Source organism: Channa argus, chromosome 8 (genome assembly GCF_033026475.1).
Source record: "Channa argus isolate prfri chromosome 8, Channa argus male v1.0, whole genome shotgun sequence".
Taxonomy (NCBI): domain Eukaryota; kingdom Metazoa; phylum Chordata; class Actinopteri; order Anabantiformes; family Channidae; genus Channa; species Channa argus.
Window position 1 is genome coordinate 9,268,336 of NC_090204.1, and position 17,717 is coordinate 9,286,052.

Sequence of the window (17,717 nt, forward strand, 5' to 3'; positions counted from 1 at the left end):
TCGTTCTGGAACTCTCCACGCAGGATCTGTGGAGCTCAGTCTGAGTGACCGTCAGGTTCTTGGTTACCTCTCTTGCCAAGGCCCTTCTCCCGATTGCTCACTTTGGCCAGGCAACCAACTTTTAAAGTCCTTGTTGCATAAAACTTCAATTTACATTTTTTGAGGTCACTGTGCTCATGGGAACCTCCAGTGCAGCAGAATTTTTTTGTAGCCTTCCCAAGTAATTTGTCTTGTAATAATCCCACCTCTGAAATCTGGAAGCAGTTCCTTTGACCTCATGGCTTTTGGTCTGATACAGTATGTCAGTGGTAAGGTCTTGTAAAAAGAGGTAAGTCCCTTGCCAAATCATGTCCAATCAATTTAATTTACCACAGGTGGACTCCAGTCAAGGTGTAGAAACATCTCAGCAACAATCAAGAGCAATGGGTGGCATCTGTGCTAAAGTGTTGTTGCAAAGGTCTGAATATTTGGGCCTATGTAATATTTTCCATTTTTCCCTTTTTATTACATTTCTAAAAATCTTCACATCATTAATGTACTGAGTGTAGATTAATAAGAAAAAAATTAATTTGAAAGATTATAGTATCAGGCTTCAACGCAACAAAATCGAAAAAAGTGAAGCAGGTCTGAATAATTTCTGAATACACTGTACATAAAATACACAATCATACTATACACTTGTGACACAAGGTAAGGTTTTCAAGTCTTCCACTTTAATGAAATGTTGACTCAGACTACTTTGTTAAATAACCTCACATAAGCAGATTCATTATAGTCTACATTTAAAGTTAAAACATACAGCAGCTCCACATATCGACGTATTTAAAACCAGGTTCTTCTTATAATATGAAGAATGTCATTAGCCATCACAGCAGCAATCAGGCAGGACTTTATTTGACCGAATGGAAAAGTTTGTGTGCCACCTACAAAGAGGACAGAGCAACACGTTCATGCTGGTATAGTTAAATAAAGACAGAGAGAACTGAATATCACTGAAGTTACAGCATTTAACACTGATATGTCTGTGCTAATGTTAAAGTGCTGAAGGGACAAATGCTGGATTGTTCATTTGAGAAGGAAATGCAAAAACATTATTTCCATGCTTTTTTGGGTAATCTAACAGTACATGCGTTTTCTATACTGTAACAATACAATATCATATTGCAAAAACAAAGTTGCTTATTTATCAGCAATACAATACAACCTGAGAGCAGTTGTGCAAAGAAATTGTGCAACGACTCCAGCTGTGGCAAAAGGAGATTTTACTAGTACAGATTTCTAAATCGTGACAAAAGAGTTTGCAAGCCACATCTAAATCAGGTAGTTCAATCTTCATCAAAATATAATGAATCATGCCGTACTTTAAACACATTAATGCAAGTGATATGCTTAGGTAGCCGATACAGGGCTCGCTATGGCCTGTGCCTTTAGAGTCTGACTAACTTACTAACAAGGAACCTCATCTACTTTAGACTGCACTTTCTTATTCTTATTGCCTGGGCCAAGGGTTAAATGTCACACTTACACAGTGGTCCCGAGCATGCAGGAAGTCGAAAAGCTCCTCAGTACAATCCTCCTCCGTTGATGACCGTGAGCCAACTCGGGTCTCACACTGCTCTAGACGCTCCTGAGTGTTGAGGCAGTGCTCTGTCTCTTCACATTTCTGTCGCACAGTTTCAAGAGGATCCTGAAATAGAACATAAAGCTTTCAGGAATCTCAAAATGACTGAATGATCATTATACAATAAATGATCATTAGTATCAGCCAATATTAAAACTACACTTGACACAAAAACCAAACAACTATATAATAAAGTGCAATGCAACAAAACCACAAACTACAGCTACAAAAAAAAGTGAACAGAAGCAAAAAAGCAACCAGGCTGTTCTGTTAGTCTGACTTTAGAGGAGGTTTAACAGCACCTCTCCACAATAAGAAATAGTACGGTGAAACTTTTTTTTTTTTTTCAAATGACATACTGTACCTATCTGAGTTTTGGTCTTTCCAACATATTGACAGGTGTATGTCAAACAGATGTCGCCAGTGTTGCATAATTCAAATGTTTTAAAACAATGAATCACCTGAAACGATTCGTCCTAAGCCACAGAGGCCTTTCTTCTCCAACTCTCCATCCTCTTGTAAATATAAATTAACGTTCTTCCCATTTAGAGATACTTAATATCCATTTCCTTGTTTGAAAATGTAATACAATTCAATAATAAAAACCGACACGAACTGCGGGAAAGAAAACATTTTGGGATGCTGATGTGCGTAACGTTATGAAATGAACATACCACCATTTCCTGTTCTTCCTCCTCCTGAAACAGAGATACACGATGAAGTCACATTCACTCCAAGACAGTAAACAGTTCATAGCTACCTTACCTTAAACGACAAAAATTAGCAATTATTTGGGTGAAGCTTCAACATCTTCGTGAATAACGATGGAAATGTTATTGTTGGCTAATGCTAACATAAGCTAGACGAAGATGTAGCAGTGTTGTGTTCGCTTGCTAGCTAAAGTAATTAAACTGTACTAGCATAGCAGAGTTGTCTAAAACCGTAAACACCCCTTACATTCTCTGGCTCTCCATTCATAACCATCTTCTCCTCGAAAACCATGATTATGATGCTCCTGTCTTTTGATGACCAGCTGTCAAATCTTTGCTCTTGGAGGACACTGCAGGTCACACGATCACAACCGTGATCTAACAAGCTAGCAACAACAAACAACACTGTTTCCGCTCATCAGACTTTCACAACACATCTCTAGGTCGCCAGTATCACTATGACATTAGGAACGTGAAAAATAATGTATCACTTTAAACGTTGTTAAAAAATACACCATTTTTTAGATGTTTTGAGCTAGACCAAAAACGACCAAACTTAGCAATTATTGATCCGACGCCTTGCCACTTCATAAGTTGCCCAGAAGCACCACAGATTTTAGAATAATGTCATTGAGGATAAAATGAGAGACACCGTTTTTTGGTTCCAGTTTAAACGAGGTATCCTCACAGATAGATTTTGTACCCTTCAAACTAAAATAGCAACATTTAACAAAGGGTTTATTTTGAAGTCCCAATCACCTACTTCCTCGAAAAAAAACGGCAATAATCTACACTGTCATCATGATTGCAAACAGTGATACATTCAGAAGGAAAGAATTGCACAAAGTAAGAGAATTCAATATTTCCCATAATATTGTATAGAAAATCTTATGAAGATGCTCAGTGGTATTATCCTGGTTTTCTGCATAATCTGTTGATGAAATTTGCATGAAAAGATCAATGCAGTTCTTAATTCACATATTATGAAGCAGTTGACAGTATGAATTGTTTTCAGGGTTTTATGATAATTACCAATTTGACCTTTGCGCTGTTTGACACAAATGAGTGGGAGGCGCCTTTCACCTTTAACCCAGGACACTTTCTAAACAAGGACGGCCAGTTTGTGAAGCCAACTGCTTTCATTCCTTTCTCTGCTGGTGAGGAGCACAAGAGTTATTTATTACTGTTCTGTTTATTAAGGAATGTGGAAACTGTCCCAAAATAGATTGAGGTCCTGGGGGGTGGAGAACACAGGCCAGGGATCCTCACTAAGTCCTTAATCATTTACTTCATCAAGGTCTTCTGAGCATGACTTTCTATGTTGACATTAAATAGCAAAGCATCAGCTTGATTCAGTCTGTTTTTCTGCCTCAGGTAAACGAGTGTGTATTGGGGAGAACCTGGCCAAGATGGAACTTTTCCTCTTTTTCACCTCCTTCATGCAGCGCTTCACCTTCTCCATGCCTGCTGGGGTGAAGCCTTTGATGGAATATCGTTTAGGTGCCACGCTGGCACCACGTCAGTATGACATCTGTGTAACACGACGTTAACAGATACTCTGGCAGAACAAACTCCTCAAAGCAACGTTATCCTGTTTTTACCAGAAATAATTGTTTACAATTTTCAGCGACCGGTATTTGGGTTGAATTACCGACATGTCATGGCTTTCATTGCTGATATTACTTTCCAAGCCCCAGATTTCTAATTAAGGTTTGTCATCCTCTCCACACAAAAGTAAATTTTCTCTTTGTGAGTGTTACATTGCGTGCTCTTGAACAGAACATGCATTCATTTGAAAATGTTTTTTCATTCAAGTCAAAAAGGTTGAAAAATGCTGGTTTAAGTTTTAATACTGCATATCATTTAATAGGCTAATTGCATTTTTTAATCACACATAGACTTTCAAACAAAGACAGTATAATGGCTTTAGTACAACAATAGCCACTGAAGTACAAATACATAGTATCATACAATTCTAATACTCACTTACAGTACAAGTACTTCTAATTCTTTTGTTTCCACCACTGGAAGCCTGTAAAATGTAAAATTCAGGTCAATGCACATAACCTTTGCAGAAAAACATTGAATGTCGGTACTACCTGAGTGTCAAATACATTTGAACTAACTCCCAGTCAAAGATTCAGGCTATGTGTACATTATGTCTTATCAATGGAATAAAATAATTAGATAATAGTAAGGTTTTTATTATAGAATAATTATACAATTTATTTTTCAAAGAGACACATTAGAAAGATGGATGGAGTAAGAAACATAGCCTCAGTGAAAGAATATTCTCTTTTTTTATACAAAAAATTATAAACTGTCCAAAAGTTAAAATATTTTTCCCCCAATAAAAACTCCAGACAACATACTTTGCTCCATCTACTGCTCCAGGGACAAGCATTTCCAATCACTGAATAGAAGGTTACTCCCCATAGTTTTTTTCAAGAACCATATAAACTTGACTGCAGAGAACTTAAGTCATCTCCAAAAAAAAACCTTTGTGTGAACAGGAACATAACTCCAGAAACTTTGGTGGTTCTTAAACATGCTTTTAGTATATATAGCATTGTATTACTATTGAATATATAGCAATACAAATTAGTTAAAAACTTTTAACATATATTGTAAAATGATTAAGAACCTAAGGATGAAGATTTGATTCTAGTTCACAAACTACAAATCACTTCTTATTTATGGAACCGATTTTGTGTTTTAATAACTTGTAATAGCTAGTTATAGTTTGGGCAAAATCTAAGAACAACATTAAAAGTTTGGTATTAACCTATTTTAACTCGGCTGTCTTGATGTGTCCTATTTCTGAAAAGATCAAACTTTATTCACAGAACAGAAAGCAAATATTTTGCTGTTAAACCCTGTTTAAGAGTCAATAATTAACAGAGCATGAGGAAATCAGAGTCCAATTCAGTCAGATGGTGCTGTGCCAGAGCAATTAAATTGATATTGTTACCATACTGGGAAAACTCAACATCAGCCTGCTGTAACTAAGTAGGAAGGCAAGAAAGACACAGTTAGACAGGCTCGAGTCTTTGAATGCAGAATGGAGTCATTCTTCTCTGTTTTTGGATCTTACATTAACTGGGATGTGAAAAGTCTGCTGCTCTTCGTGGCAGTTTTCATCATCACTGCAGACTTTATTAAGAATTATCGGCCAGCCAACTTTCCTCCAGGACCCTGGGCGTTACCTATTTTGGGCAACATATTCACGGTGAACCACAAGAAGGCCCATGAGAATCTGATGCAGGTAAGTCAACAAGAAAGTGCTATTAAAAAGCACTAAGTTAAGTGATAGGATCATTCTGTCACAAGTTAGACCATGCTCTCATCATGCTCTCCTTTCTCTCTTAAACGTCCTCATAGCTAGCAGCAAAATATGGAGATGTGTACAGTCTGCGAATGGGCCAGATGTGGATGGTGGTGTTAAACAGATTTGAGATTCTGAGAGAAGCTCTGGTAACGCAGGGAGACAGCATCGTGGACCGACCATGCCTGCCACTGCAGGAGGATATATTCCATGCTCGGAGTGAGAGTCTGTAACACATGCACAGACATAATGCCTGCGTATTTATAGTTCCCAACCCACTGCTGTTGTGTGTTGCTTTACTTTTTCCTCGTCAGCCTTGTCATTTGTTTGCTTGTTGTATTTTTGAGATACACACTCTGCGTCTATGACATTTATTCAAGTTATCTATATGCATCACCACCATGTCATTGCTATAAAATTGATAAATGAAACAAGTTCATGTACCTTGAAAAGCCAACCTTAGCTCCCCTTCTGATTTTCATTAAAACCCTGTGTACTTTCACTCCAGATATTATTTTCAATAATGGGAATCACTGGAAGCAGCAGAGGCGCTTTGCACTTTCAACCCTGAGATATTTTGGAATTGGCAAGAAGTCACTTGAACCAGTAATCCTGGATGAATTTACACATTGTGCGAAAGTCTTCAGTAGCTATGAAGGTAAATGTTATAAAAACATTGTGACACATTTATAATGTATATATTTACAATTTACATAAAACTCTCTGTTCAATTGTGGAGGTAACCCATTTAATCCACACCTCATCATCAACAATGCCATCTCCAACATCATCTGCTCCCTGGTTTTTGGTCGTCGCTTTGAGTATGATGATAAAAGGTTGACAAGACTGATGAAGATGTTTGATGAAGTTTTCGAAATTCAAGGCTCCATTTGGGTAAAGGTACTGCATTTTAAGGCTATTTATCATTCATGCAAGTGGCTCTATCTGGAAATATGTTCACACACAGCCAAGTATAACAGCTAATTCATAAATCTGATTTGATATAGAAAATCTTTCTGTAAAATCCCTTTTCACTGTGCTCTTGTTCCAAACTGTTCTGTCTTGCAGCTCTACAACTCATTCCCTTTGCTGATGAGACGCTTGCCAGGGCCCCATCAGACAGCCCTGCACATCTGGAATGAAATAAGGAAATTCATAGAAGAGGAAGTTAAAGTGCACAAACTGAACTGGGATCCCTCAAACTCTAGAGACTATATCGACTGCTTCCTGAATGAGATTCACATGGTGACTAGCACTAGAAACAAAACTGGAATTGTGTTGCTTATAAAAATGCTCAGTGGTCAATATCACATTCTTTGATTGCTGATTTTTTAATATATATTTCAAGAAAATGTAAAGGCACAGTTAGTAATATCCTTGTTTTCTCCATAATCTGGTTATGAAATTCGATCTGATCTTAAATAAAAGTAACAAATACCAACAAACGCAATATTTCTCAGCTAATAAAACACAAACAGTCATGATCTTTTGTGTCTCATCGAAACACACCCATTGAACATTCAAATATATGGTGGCAAAGTAACATGACAGTTTTTTAATAACTAGTTGAACCAACTTTGGCAGCAATAACCTTAAGCAAGTGCTTCCCGTAACTTTCAGGAGAAATTTCAGACCCCTCTTTAAGTCTTATTAAGTGTTATTAAGATTTATATCTCTCTTGTTAAATATTGTGTTGTTGATATTTGTGACTTTGGTCAAGATCCACTCCCATTTCGTGACTAATTTATCCCGAAAATCAGGAAATTGCAAAAATGTCTTATTCTTGAAACTGTACATCACATCTAACAACTGTTAGTTTGTTGTCCTGATCAGATTTGTACTTCTGCTAAAGCTTCTGCCTTCCAGAAGTATCCTTCAATCTCTTATTGCCAAAAACACTCACACATTTTAACCTCACAAGCCTTTTAAATAATTTTATAGTTTCAGGAGATGTTTAGTGCAGATTCATGAACTTTCTCGAGATACTGCTGACATTGTTGATCAGATTTTTTTGCAGCATCTCTTAAAACATGGATTTAAATCTATTCTAAGAATAAGGGGCGGCCTGACAGTACTTTTGATGAGGAAACCCTGTCTATGTGCGTCTTGGATCTGTTTGTGGCTGGCACTGAAACGACATCCACCACCATGCGTTGGGCTTTTCTCTACATGACAAAGTACCCTGAGATCCAGGGTAAGAGCACTGGCTAAGTTCATGGTGCTTTGTTCTTACTTAATAATATGCCAATACGTAACAATATGTAACATGTTAGTTTTGCAGGTAACCAACACATGTCCTTCACAATTGGTAGATTAATTAATGCAAATGTCTCTTTCCTGTTGTACAGAGAAGGTCCAGGCTGAAATAGACAGAGTGATTGGACAGTCCAGACAGCCAACGATGGAGGACCGAGCAAATTTGCCCTACACTGATGCTGTCATCCATGAAATCCAGAGGATGGGCAACATAGTTCCTCTCAGTCTGCCTCATATGACTAACAAAGAGCTCCAGCTGGGAGGCTACACAGTCCCCAAAGTAATTCATCATACTACTGCAGCAAAAGATCAATGCAGTTCTTATCTCACATATTATGAAGCAATTGACAGTATGAATTGTTTTCAGGGTGTTATGATAATTCCCAATTTGACCTCTGCGCTGTTTGACACAAATGAGTGGGAGGCGCCTTTCACCTTCAACCCAGGACACTTTCTAAACAAGGACGGCCAGTTTGTGAAGCCAACTGCTTTCATTCCTTTCTCTGCTGGTGAGGAGCAAAACAGTTTTTGGATCTATGACTGTTCTGTTTATTCAGGAATCTGGAAACTGTTGCAGAATAGACTGGGCTCCTGGGCGGTGAAGAACACAGGCCAGGGATCCTCACTAAGTCCTTAATCATTTACTTCATCAAGGTCTTCTGAGCATGACTTTCTATGTTGATATTAAATAGCAAAGCGTCAGCTTGATTTCGTCTGTTTTTCTGCCTCAGGTAAACGAGTGTGTATTGGGGAGAACCTGGCCAAGATGGAACTTTTCTTCTTTTTCACCTCCTTCATGCAGCGCTTCACCTTCTCCATGCCTGCTGGGGTCAAGCCTTTGATGGAATATCGTTTAGGTGCCACGCTGGCACCACGTCAGTATGACATCTGTGTAACACGACGTTAACAGATACTCTGTTTCCTGTTTTTACCAGCAATAATTGTTTACAATTTTCAGGTATTTGGGTTGAATTACCAACATGTCATGGCTTTCATTGCTGATATTACTTTCCAAGCCCCAGATTTGTAATACAGGTTTGTCATCCTCTCCACACAAAAGTAAATTTTCTCTTTGTGAGAGTTACATTGCGTGCTCTTGAACAGAACATGCATTCATTTGAAAACGTTTTTTCATTCAAGTCAAAAAGGTTGAAAAATCGTGGTTTAAGTTTTAACAATGTGTATCATTTAATAGGCTAATTGTATTTTTTAATCACACATAGACTTTCAAACAAAGACAGTATAATGGCTTTAGTACAACAATAGCTACTGAAGTACAAGTACACGGTCTCATACAATTGTAATACTCACTTACAGTACAAGTACTTCTAACTCTTTTGTTTCCCCTACTGGAAGCCTGTAAAATGTATAATTCAGGTCAATGCACATAACCTTTGCAGATAAACATTGAATGTCGGTAGTACCTGAGTGTCAAATACATTTGAACTAACTCCCAGTCAAAGATTCAGGTTATGTGTACATTATGTCTTATCAATGGAATAAAATTCTTAGATAATTTACATTTAGTCATTCAGCAGACGCTTTTATCCAAAGTGACTTACAAGTGAGGTACAAGGCAAGCATCAATATAAATCAAAGAGAAAACATCAAAGCAAAATCCTATCAGGAAAGTGTTCACAGTTCACGAGATCTAAATGTGTTTAGAAGAGAAAACACATGAGCCGCATGTGGTTTGTCCAGGTGAATGTTCAGGTCTCCCATGACGATTAGGAGTCCCATCTGGGACAGAAACATGTCCAGTGCATTGCAGAAGTTCCCCAGCTGGCCCGGTGGTTGCTATATCACAATCACCTGGACTGCAATCAGTGCTGTGATCCTAACGGCATGATATTCCAGAGATGACAGATTGTTGAGTGGTGCTGTCGAGGAAAACTTCCAGGTAAACTTCCAGGCAGCTACTCGCTCAGGTAGACTCGCTCATCTTTACACCGTTGGTCTCCACACAAGGAGGGCTGAACAAAGGGACTGATGCTCTAGCCCAACAGGTGCCTTATATATGGTCTTAAATAGCTACAGCTGAAACCGCCCCCTCAGTGAAACCAACCTAACTTGTGTGCCTTTGTTAGGTCAAAGGAGTGAATGCAGAGTGACTACTAAGCTGAAACTACCACCAATAATAGACCAAATATCCACTTCACCAGAAGAGCAAAACTTTATAACTACAGTTCTTAACTCTATTAAAAACGGACTAAATCAGCAGACTGAAGAAAAATGACAGAAACTCAGCTACCTCTGAAACCAACAAATAAATTTCAAACAGTTTTACTTGTTGAGCATATCTCCTGTCCTAGTTTATTGCTTGTCCTAGCTTACCCAGTAAGAACATAAGTTTTAAATGGTCACTTCACTTAAAATACCGCCCCCTAGTTGAAACCAACCTAACTTGTGTGCCTTTGTTAGGTCAAAGGTGTGAACGCTCGGTGATTACTAAGCTGAAACTACAACCAATAATAGACCAAATATCCACTTCACTAGAAGAGCAAAACTTTCTACCTACAGTTCTTAACTCTATTAAAAACGGACTAAATCAACAAACTCAAGAAAAATGACAGAAACTCAGCTAAATCTGAAAGCAACAAACAAATTTCAAACAGTACTTATTTGTTGAGTATATCTCCTGTCCTACTTTGGTGCTTGTCCAAATAGTAAGGTTTTTGATAGTGATAATAGTAAGGTTTTTATTATAGAATAATTAGACAATTTATTTTTCAAAGAGACACATTAAAAAGATGGATGGAGTAAGAAACATAGCCTCAGTGAAAGAATATTCTCTTTTTTTATTCAAAAAAAAAAACTGTCCAAAAGTTAAAATATATGTAAATATTTTCACCCCAATAAAAACTCCAGAGAACACTCTTTGCTCCATCTACTACTCCAGGGACAAGCACTTCCAATCACTGAATAGAAGGCTACTCACCATAGTTTTTTCAAGAACTATATAAACTTGACTGCAGAGAACTTAAGTCATCTCTAAAAAAAAAACCTTTGTGTGAACAGGAACATAACTCCAGAAACTTTGGTTGTTCTTAAACATGCTTTTAGTATATATAGAATTGTATTGCTATTGAATATATAGCAAAACAAATTAGTTAAAAACGTTTAACATATTATTGTCAAATGATTACGAACCTATGGGTGAAGATTTGATTGTAGTTCACAAACTACAAATCACTTTTTATGTATGGAACATATTTTGTGTTGTAATAACTTGTAATATCTAGTTATAGTTTGTGCAAAATCTAAGAACAACATTAAAAGTTTTGGTATTAACCTATTTTAATTCAGCTGTCTTGATGTGTCCTATTTCTGAAAAGATCAAACTTTATTCACAGGACAGAAAAAATATTTAGCTTTTAAACCCTGTTTAAGAGTCAATAATTAACAGAACATGAAGGAATCAGAGTCCAAATGGTGCTGTGCCAGAGCAATTAAATTGATATTGTTACCATACTGGGAAAACTCAACATCAGCGTGCTGTAACTAAGAAGTAGCAGTATTTAGTTCAATGATGTTCTTCACTGTTCACAGATCATGGTTCAATAAGCATAAGTCACTCGATTATTACAAAACGATCATGTTAAAACTTTTTTTTAATGTACACTGAAAAGACCTACATAAAAATTACAATTGTTTTATATAGAATTCAAAGTGTGGCCCGGGTCAAATTGACCCGGGAACATCAAGGCTGTTCCTCAGAAACGAACATAACAGGAGGGTTAAGAGTCAATAATCAACAGAGCATGAAGAAATCAGAGTCCAATTCAGTCAGATGGTGCTGTGCCAGAGCAAATAAATTGATATTGTTACCATACTGAGAAAACTCAACATCAGCCTGCTGTAACTAAGTAGGAAGGCAAGAAAGACACAGTTAGACAGGCTCGAGTCTTTGAATGCAGAATGGAGTCATTCTTCTCTGTTTTTGGATCTTACATTAACTGGGATGTGAAAAGTCTGCTGCTCTTCGTGGCAGTTTTCATCATCACTGCAGACTTTATTAAGAATTATCGGCCAGCCAACTTTCCTCCAGGACCCTGGGCGTTACCTATTTTGGGCAACATATTCACGGTGAACCACAAGAAGGCCCATGAGAATCTGATGCAGGTAAGTCAACAAGAAAGTGCTATTAAAAAGCACTAAGTTAAGTGATAGGATCATTCTGTCACAAGTTAGACCATGCATCATGCTCTCCTTTCTCTCTTAAACGTCCTCATAGCTAGCAGCAAAATATGGAGATGTGTACAGTCTGCGAATGGGCCAGATGTGGATGGTGGTGTTAAACAGATTTGAGATTCTGAGAGAAGTTCTGGTAACGCAGGGAGACAGCATCGTGGACCGACCACGGTCTGAAGTACAAGTACACGGTCTCATACAATTGTAATACTCACTTACAGTACAAGTACTTCTAACTCTTTTGTTTCCACTAATGGAAGCCTGATAAGACTTAGCTGTTGGGTCAATGTTGACAAAACACTTTTTAGAAGTCTACTACTACTCTACACCCATTTATTTTTCCACCACAGACAATATTAAGTCTTTCCATAATATTACTGAGAGAAATCTAAAATACCATAACTAACAAACTTATTATAAATCAAAAAAACATTTAAATCAGGCATCGAACCACAATTTAGATCATCACATTGGGTGTTGGGTGGCTCAGTGGTAGGGCATTGGGTTGGGATGCAGAATGGTAAATGGTCTGCACTTAAAGGGCTTTACACTGCTTCTTATTCACCCATTCGCACTCACAATCACACACACTCACACACAGTTGAGGGAGCTGCTATGCAGCTGGCCAACGCTCCCTGGGAGCAACTAAGTTGGAGTTTAGTGTATTGCTCAAGGACACTTTGACATGTGACAGGGGGAGCCAACAACTGCGAGATTGGTGGACAACCGCTTTATTTTCCTGGGCCAAAGTCACCCCACAGAAGGTTTGAATCCCACCCCACCTGGTGCAGCCCCGCCCAGTCAACAAGGGCCAGCAAGGACCACCTTGGTGCTGGTCCGAGCCGGATTAAAATGGTAGGGTTGCAGCCTGCTGCAACGATCAGCAGAAAGGGCATCCACTGTAAAAACTCATTATTTTAATTCAATGTGATTAAGAAAAATCTTATGTAAATCTTATGTTTTTTGAACTATGTTATGGCCTATAGGCATTATATTGGTTTAATAAAGTGATAATGAATGACAAGACCATTTGTCGACCATTAACTCCACATGTCAGTACCTTAATATGTAAAGGTTTAAAGCTGTACTAGCTCCAACCTAAACCATTAACCAATAAGAACAGTGTTAAAACCAGTAAAACCAAGTTCCATGTTATATGGTTGTTCTGTTGTTATATACTGTAACTTCACATAATGTTTGAGTGCTGAGACACAATCGTGCTTCTTTATTGTGTGACGCTTATGTGATGCTTATTCTTGTTTCATTGCGACATCATGAGTTCAGATGAGCGGCCATGTTTTCTTATGTTACTCAATTTTCCCCAGGAACTCTGCATCTGTAAATCAGCAAAAACTTTTTGCCTTCTGCTCTGAGTGTGTGGGTCTATATAAGTATGTAAAGCGAGTCAGTAACAGCCCACTCCTGTGTTAGACGATGAGGAAAACATAAACAGGACACCTGGTGAGCGGAGCCGCAGGTACGATCAAGAGGCAGAAGTGTGTGTGTTTCCCTATTGCTGGGGAAGAGAAATGTTGTCCATTACTGAAGATTTCGATTCGTGTGAAGATGCATCGATTCTCAGACGTCTCCGTGTCCTCTGCGTGGTTGTTTCTGGACAGTCGCAGTCTGCTCGTCTTCACTCTCGTCTTCTTGGTGATCGCAGAGTATTTAAGGTACCTCCGACCAAGCAACTTTCCTCCAGGACCCTGGACGTTTCCTCTTGTGGGAAACATGTTCTCTATTGACTGTAACAATACCCATGAAGACATGACTAAGGTGACGTTTAGTTTGCGTTTATCTTCAGAGAAGCCGGTTGAAAATGTCCGAACGGGTTCATCTTTTAACAGTGCGTCGTATTGTAGAGATACAAAAGCTCAATTTGTTTAGAAACTTGAAAGAATATTGCTTTAAATATTACACGATTTGCTCATAGAATGAATAAATTAAAAGTAGGATAATATAAACTAAATATGTATCGTTTGTATAGTATATATGTGTATAGTTTGACAAGTTAGGTAAATGACAGAGAAATAGAAGCATAATTGTGTGCTGAAATAAAGCACGAGTTTTGCTTTGGCAATATGCTGCAGCATGTTTTTAGCAATTTAGGCTGAATCCATATTTTTAGTTCAGCTTTGTCATGGCAAAAATGACAATATCTGGTCTTAGACACCTCAAGTGTAATTAGTAAAGAAGCTTCAACATCCAACATCCATCCATGTCTTTTAAGGTTTTATTAATCTTGCAAGAGAGAAGAACATCGACAGAGTTTCAGTTCTCTATCCTATGCAGTTCTAAACTTCATACATCACACATTAGTTTTATATCTTTCCATTGCTGGGCAGAATAATCTACACCCTCAGGCTACTACCCCCAACCCTTTTCTCCTTTTATGGAAACCTTTTCCCTTTTCAGCACTTTGATAAGCACCTGTTAGAATGGAGTAACTCTGGGACACAGCCAGTGTGGGATGGTCTCCTGTTAGACAATAACTGACCTTGAAATGCAAAACAGAACAGACAGATGGCTGCAGCTTCCATTCATACACATATAACAGAGAGTCAGGGCTATAACTCATCATGGTGTGTTTGTAAATGTTTGAATTATCGAACACTTGCATTACTTCTGATGAAGTCATCAGATAGATCCACAACTTACTAATTAGATATTTATTCAATCAAATTTATGGGGCATAATTCTGACAACATGAATGCATGTTTAAGAGATCTTGAGAATTAGCACAAGGCAATGACTGAGCCAAATACTCTTTTTGTGGTTTTCCAGAAACACCAACATGTACACTGCTCATTTAAAATCTGGTTTTAATTTAGCTTTGATCTTAAACACATTGCTCAATCAAATCCACATTAATTCCAGCGTGTTTGAGCTTTGTCAAGCAGTTTTTATTGCATTTATCTGGCAAACTATCACTGCATGTCTGAGCAAGCATTTCTTCATTGCAGTTTGCAAATCAGTGTATGTGTGTGTAAGCATGTCTTCATTGCAGTGTTTGTCAGTGTGCATTACCTCCCTCCTTTTAGTCAGTTATCAGCAACTGTCCCGGGACACCAGCCTTTCCTCCACCCATCAGTTTGCCACTGGCGATGACTTCTCAGGACAATCTCTGGGTCCGTCCTCCTCAATCCCAGAGGGACAGTACTTTGCACAATGTCCCTTTTGCTCATGTGTGTGGCATTCATCTGCTGCTACTGAACATCAGCCACATCCAACTCCTTGTCCTTTGCCTCTCCATTGTCCACAATATCCTTTTCCTCCATGACCTCTATCATATGAAGACATCTTCATCCTGTATCACAGACTGTCTGGGCCTGCCACTTTGACCATGTTTTTTTTTTTTTTCTCTTCCATCTTTCCCCTCCTGAGGTGAAATGAGGTTGGTGATGAGAATGCAGAAAGGGAGGAAGATGAGGATGAGGACGGAGATGTGGTGGAGTCAGGTGGTGGTTGTTGTTGTGGGACCGGTTGTTCATGGTGTCCTTGCAGTGGTGGATGTGGCAGCACTGACAGGTAGGCCAGCGTCCAGTTTCAGTGCCGTGATCTGTGGACAGAGAGAAGACACACTGGGAGTATGTGGTGGTGTTGTGTGTTTTCTACTGAAGCGTTATCTGTTCTGTGTGGTGCAGCTGTCATGAGAGTTTTGTTTCCTCTCAGTCTTCTTCTTTCCCTAAACTCTACTTCATTTTTCTTTGTTCACATATTTAACATTATGTAAGTTACACATCTGTTTGTTTGTTTTTCTCTGACACTCTTTTTAGCCTTCAGTTTATTTTCTTGATTTTCTTGATTGAACTTTTTTTTTCTTCTTTCTCTAATTTTGTTTGCTTATTTTATTAAAGCAACCTCCTTGAGGAAAGCCAAAGTCCTCAATCCAGATTTTCAAACAATTAATACTTTTGTCACTGTTCTGCCCTCTGTTTGAGTGCATTTATAACTGCTAAAAAACCTTTAAATAGCCTGGTGTATAGCGTTTTGTGAGCAGCAGTGCCCCCCTCTGGTCAGCCAGTAGTAGTAGGTTTAGAGCCTCGAATTCCCCTAAGAGTTACTGAAGCACTGTAGAGGAGAGAGCGTGACTGACTGCCTGCTGCTAAATTTCTTTATAACGTTGTATCCTTGGACATTATTTGTCCGTAACTATTTTGTTTATTACTCTTTTTTATGCTGTAAACATACTATGGTTGCTGCATTGTTATTTTGCTTTAAAATCGTTAATTCGGAACTATGGTAAATTGTGGTGATCATTGCTGTTGTGACTCAGCATGTTTTTGTTTCAATGTTTGGATTGTGCCTGTAAGATGTATGTTATGTTATTTTCATTCCTATTGTTGTTTGTGTTCAGTTTGTGCAGTGAGTGAGTGAGTAAAGTAAAGTAAAGTAAAGCAAGAGAAAAGAAGAGTGAGCCTTCATTAAACATTCAACAAAAGTTACGCCTTGTGCTCATTGGAGGACTTCACACTCAGCATGTTAGCTAATTGTCTAGCATAGAACAAGTTCCACTCTTTGCGAGGACAGTATAGTCACCATACTTGGTTTTCATAATCTCAACAATCGGACCCTACAGGGTCCAAGGCCCCGTCTGTGCACGGCCTTCAACGCAGATGTCTCTACGAGGGTGAAGATATCTTTTTAAAGCTCCCAATACACCAGCTTTATTTGTTGGCCCCTTCGTCCAACTAAGCTGTTGCCCTTTATACTCCCCAACTAGCTAGGAGTCATTAGTCCACTCAGGCTATGGATCAATGTTACTTATCCTCCCCAACTGACTAGGAGTCGTCCGATTATTCAGATTAATTCAACGAAGAATGGCAACTTACTTTCCACCAGACGACTCCACCGCCACCATTTTTGCCTGTCTCTCAGACATCTCAGCCTGGATGAGTGAGAGACACCTTCAGCTCAACCTCTCCAAGACCGAAGTCCTTGTCTTCCCAGCCAGACCTTCGATGCAATACAACATCAGCATCAACATTGGATCTACAGTGATTGTCCCCACTAAATCGACCAAAAATCTGGGGTCCTCATCGACGACCAAATGAGCTTTAAGGACCACATGTCCTCGGTTTCTAGGGCTTGCCGATTTGCTCTCTACAACATCAGGAAGATCAGGCGCTGGTCACATCTCGTCTTGATTACTGCAACGCTTTGTTGATGGGGTTACCAGTCTCCACAATCAAACCCTTGCAGATGATCCAAAATGCAGCAGCTCACCTCATTTTTAATCAGCCAAAAAAGACCCATGTCACACCACTTTTTAGATCTCTACACTGGCTTCCTGTAGCTGCGCGCATCAGGTTCAAGCTCTGTCTCTTGCTCAAACGGTGGTTAACTCGACAGTCAATCCTTCCGGCTCGCTGCGGTCTGCCAACGAACGACATCTGGCGGTCCCAGCACCGCACAGAAGACACCAAGCAAAACTGTTTAGCACAATGATCCCACGATGGTGGAACGAGCTACCAAACTCTGCATGCTCAGCTGACTTTCTCCCAATATTCCAAAAACTTCTGAAAACAGAACTCTTCCGCATCTTCCTATGCACTTAAATCTCTAAAAAGAAAATCCTTTCTGCTCTCTCGCACTTTCATCTTGTGAACTGTGA

At 38.8% G+C, this 17,717-nt stretch overlaps 2 protein-coding genes and 1 long non-coding RNA gene across 5 annotated transcripts; 2 read left to right on the forward strand and 1 right to left on the reverse strand.

Moving 5' to 3' along the window:
• Positions 1 to 691: 691 nt before the first annotated feature.
• On the reverse strand, positions 692 to 2,735 carry uqcrh (ubiquinol-cytochrome c reductase hinge protein). Of its 2 annotated transcripts, XM_067512284.1 has the most exons (4): positions 2,579 to 2,735; positions 2,296 to 2,319; positions 1,526 to 1,687; positions 692 to 923 (listed from the first exon to the last, which is right to left on the reverse strand). In XM_067512284.1, the coding sequence occupies exons 1-4, from the start codon at positions 2,621 to 2,623 to the stop codon at positions 891 to 893; spliced, it is 264 nt and encodes an 87-aa protein (XP_067368385.1). In that variant the 5' UTR covers positions 2,624 to 2,735; the 3' UTR covers positions 692 to 890. The 2 variants fall into 2 exon arrangements, with proteins under 2 accessions (XP_067368385.1, XP_067368386.1); XM_067512285.1 differs by lacking the exon at positions 2,296 to 2,319.
• Positions 2,736 to 5,226: 2,491 nt separating this feature from the next.
• On the forward strand, positions 5,227 to 9,432 carry LOC137131258 (cytochrome P450 2J2-like). Of its 2 annotated transcripts, XM_067512283.1 has the most exons (9): positions 5,240 to 5,596; positions 5,713 to 5,875; positions 6,165 to 6,314; positions 6,396 to 6,556; positions 6,725 to 6,901; positions 7,709 to 7,850; positions 8,005 to 8,192; positions 8,280 to 8,421; positions 8,644 to 9,432. In XM_067512283.1, the coding sequence occupies exons 1-9, from the start codon at positions 5,393 to 5,395 to the stop codon at positions 8,817 to 8,819; spliced, it is 1,503 nt and encodes a 500-aa protein (XP_067368384.1). In that variant the 5' UTR covers positions 5,240 to 5,392; the 3' UTR covers positions 8,820 to 9,432. The 2 variants fall into 2 exon arrangements, with proteins under 2 accessions (XP_067368383.1, XP_067368384.1); XM_067512282.1 differs by having other exon boundaries at positions 5,227 to 5,596; positions 8,005 to 8,421.
• Positions 9,433 to 11,507: 2,075 nt separating this feature from the next.
• LOC137131260 (uncharacterized) lies at positions 11,508 to 13,132 on the forward strand. The gene is made up of 2 exons (XR_010914974.1): positions 11,508 to 12,034; positions 12,147 to 13,132. It is a non-coding gene; the product is annotated as an uncharacterized lncRNA (long non-coding RNA).
• The last annotated feature ends 4,585 nt before the right edge of the window (positions 13,133 to 17,717 follow it).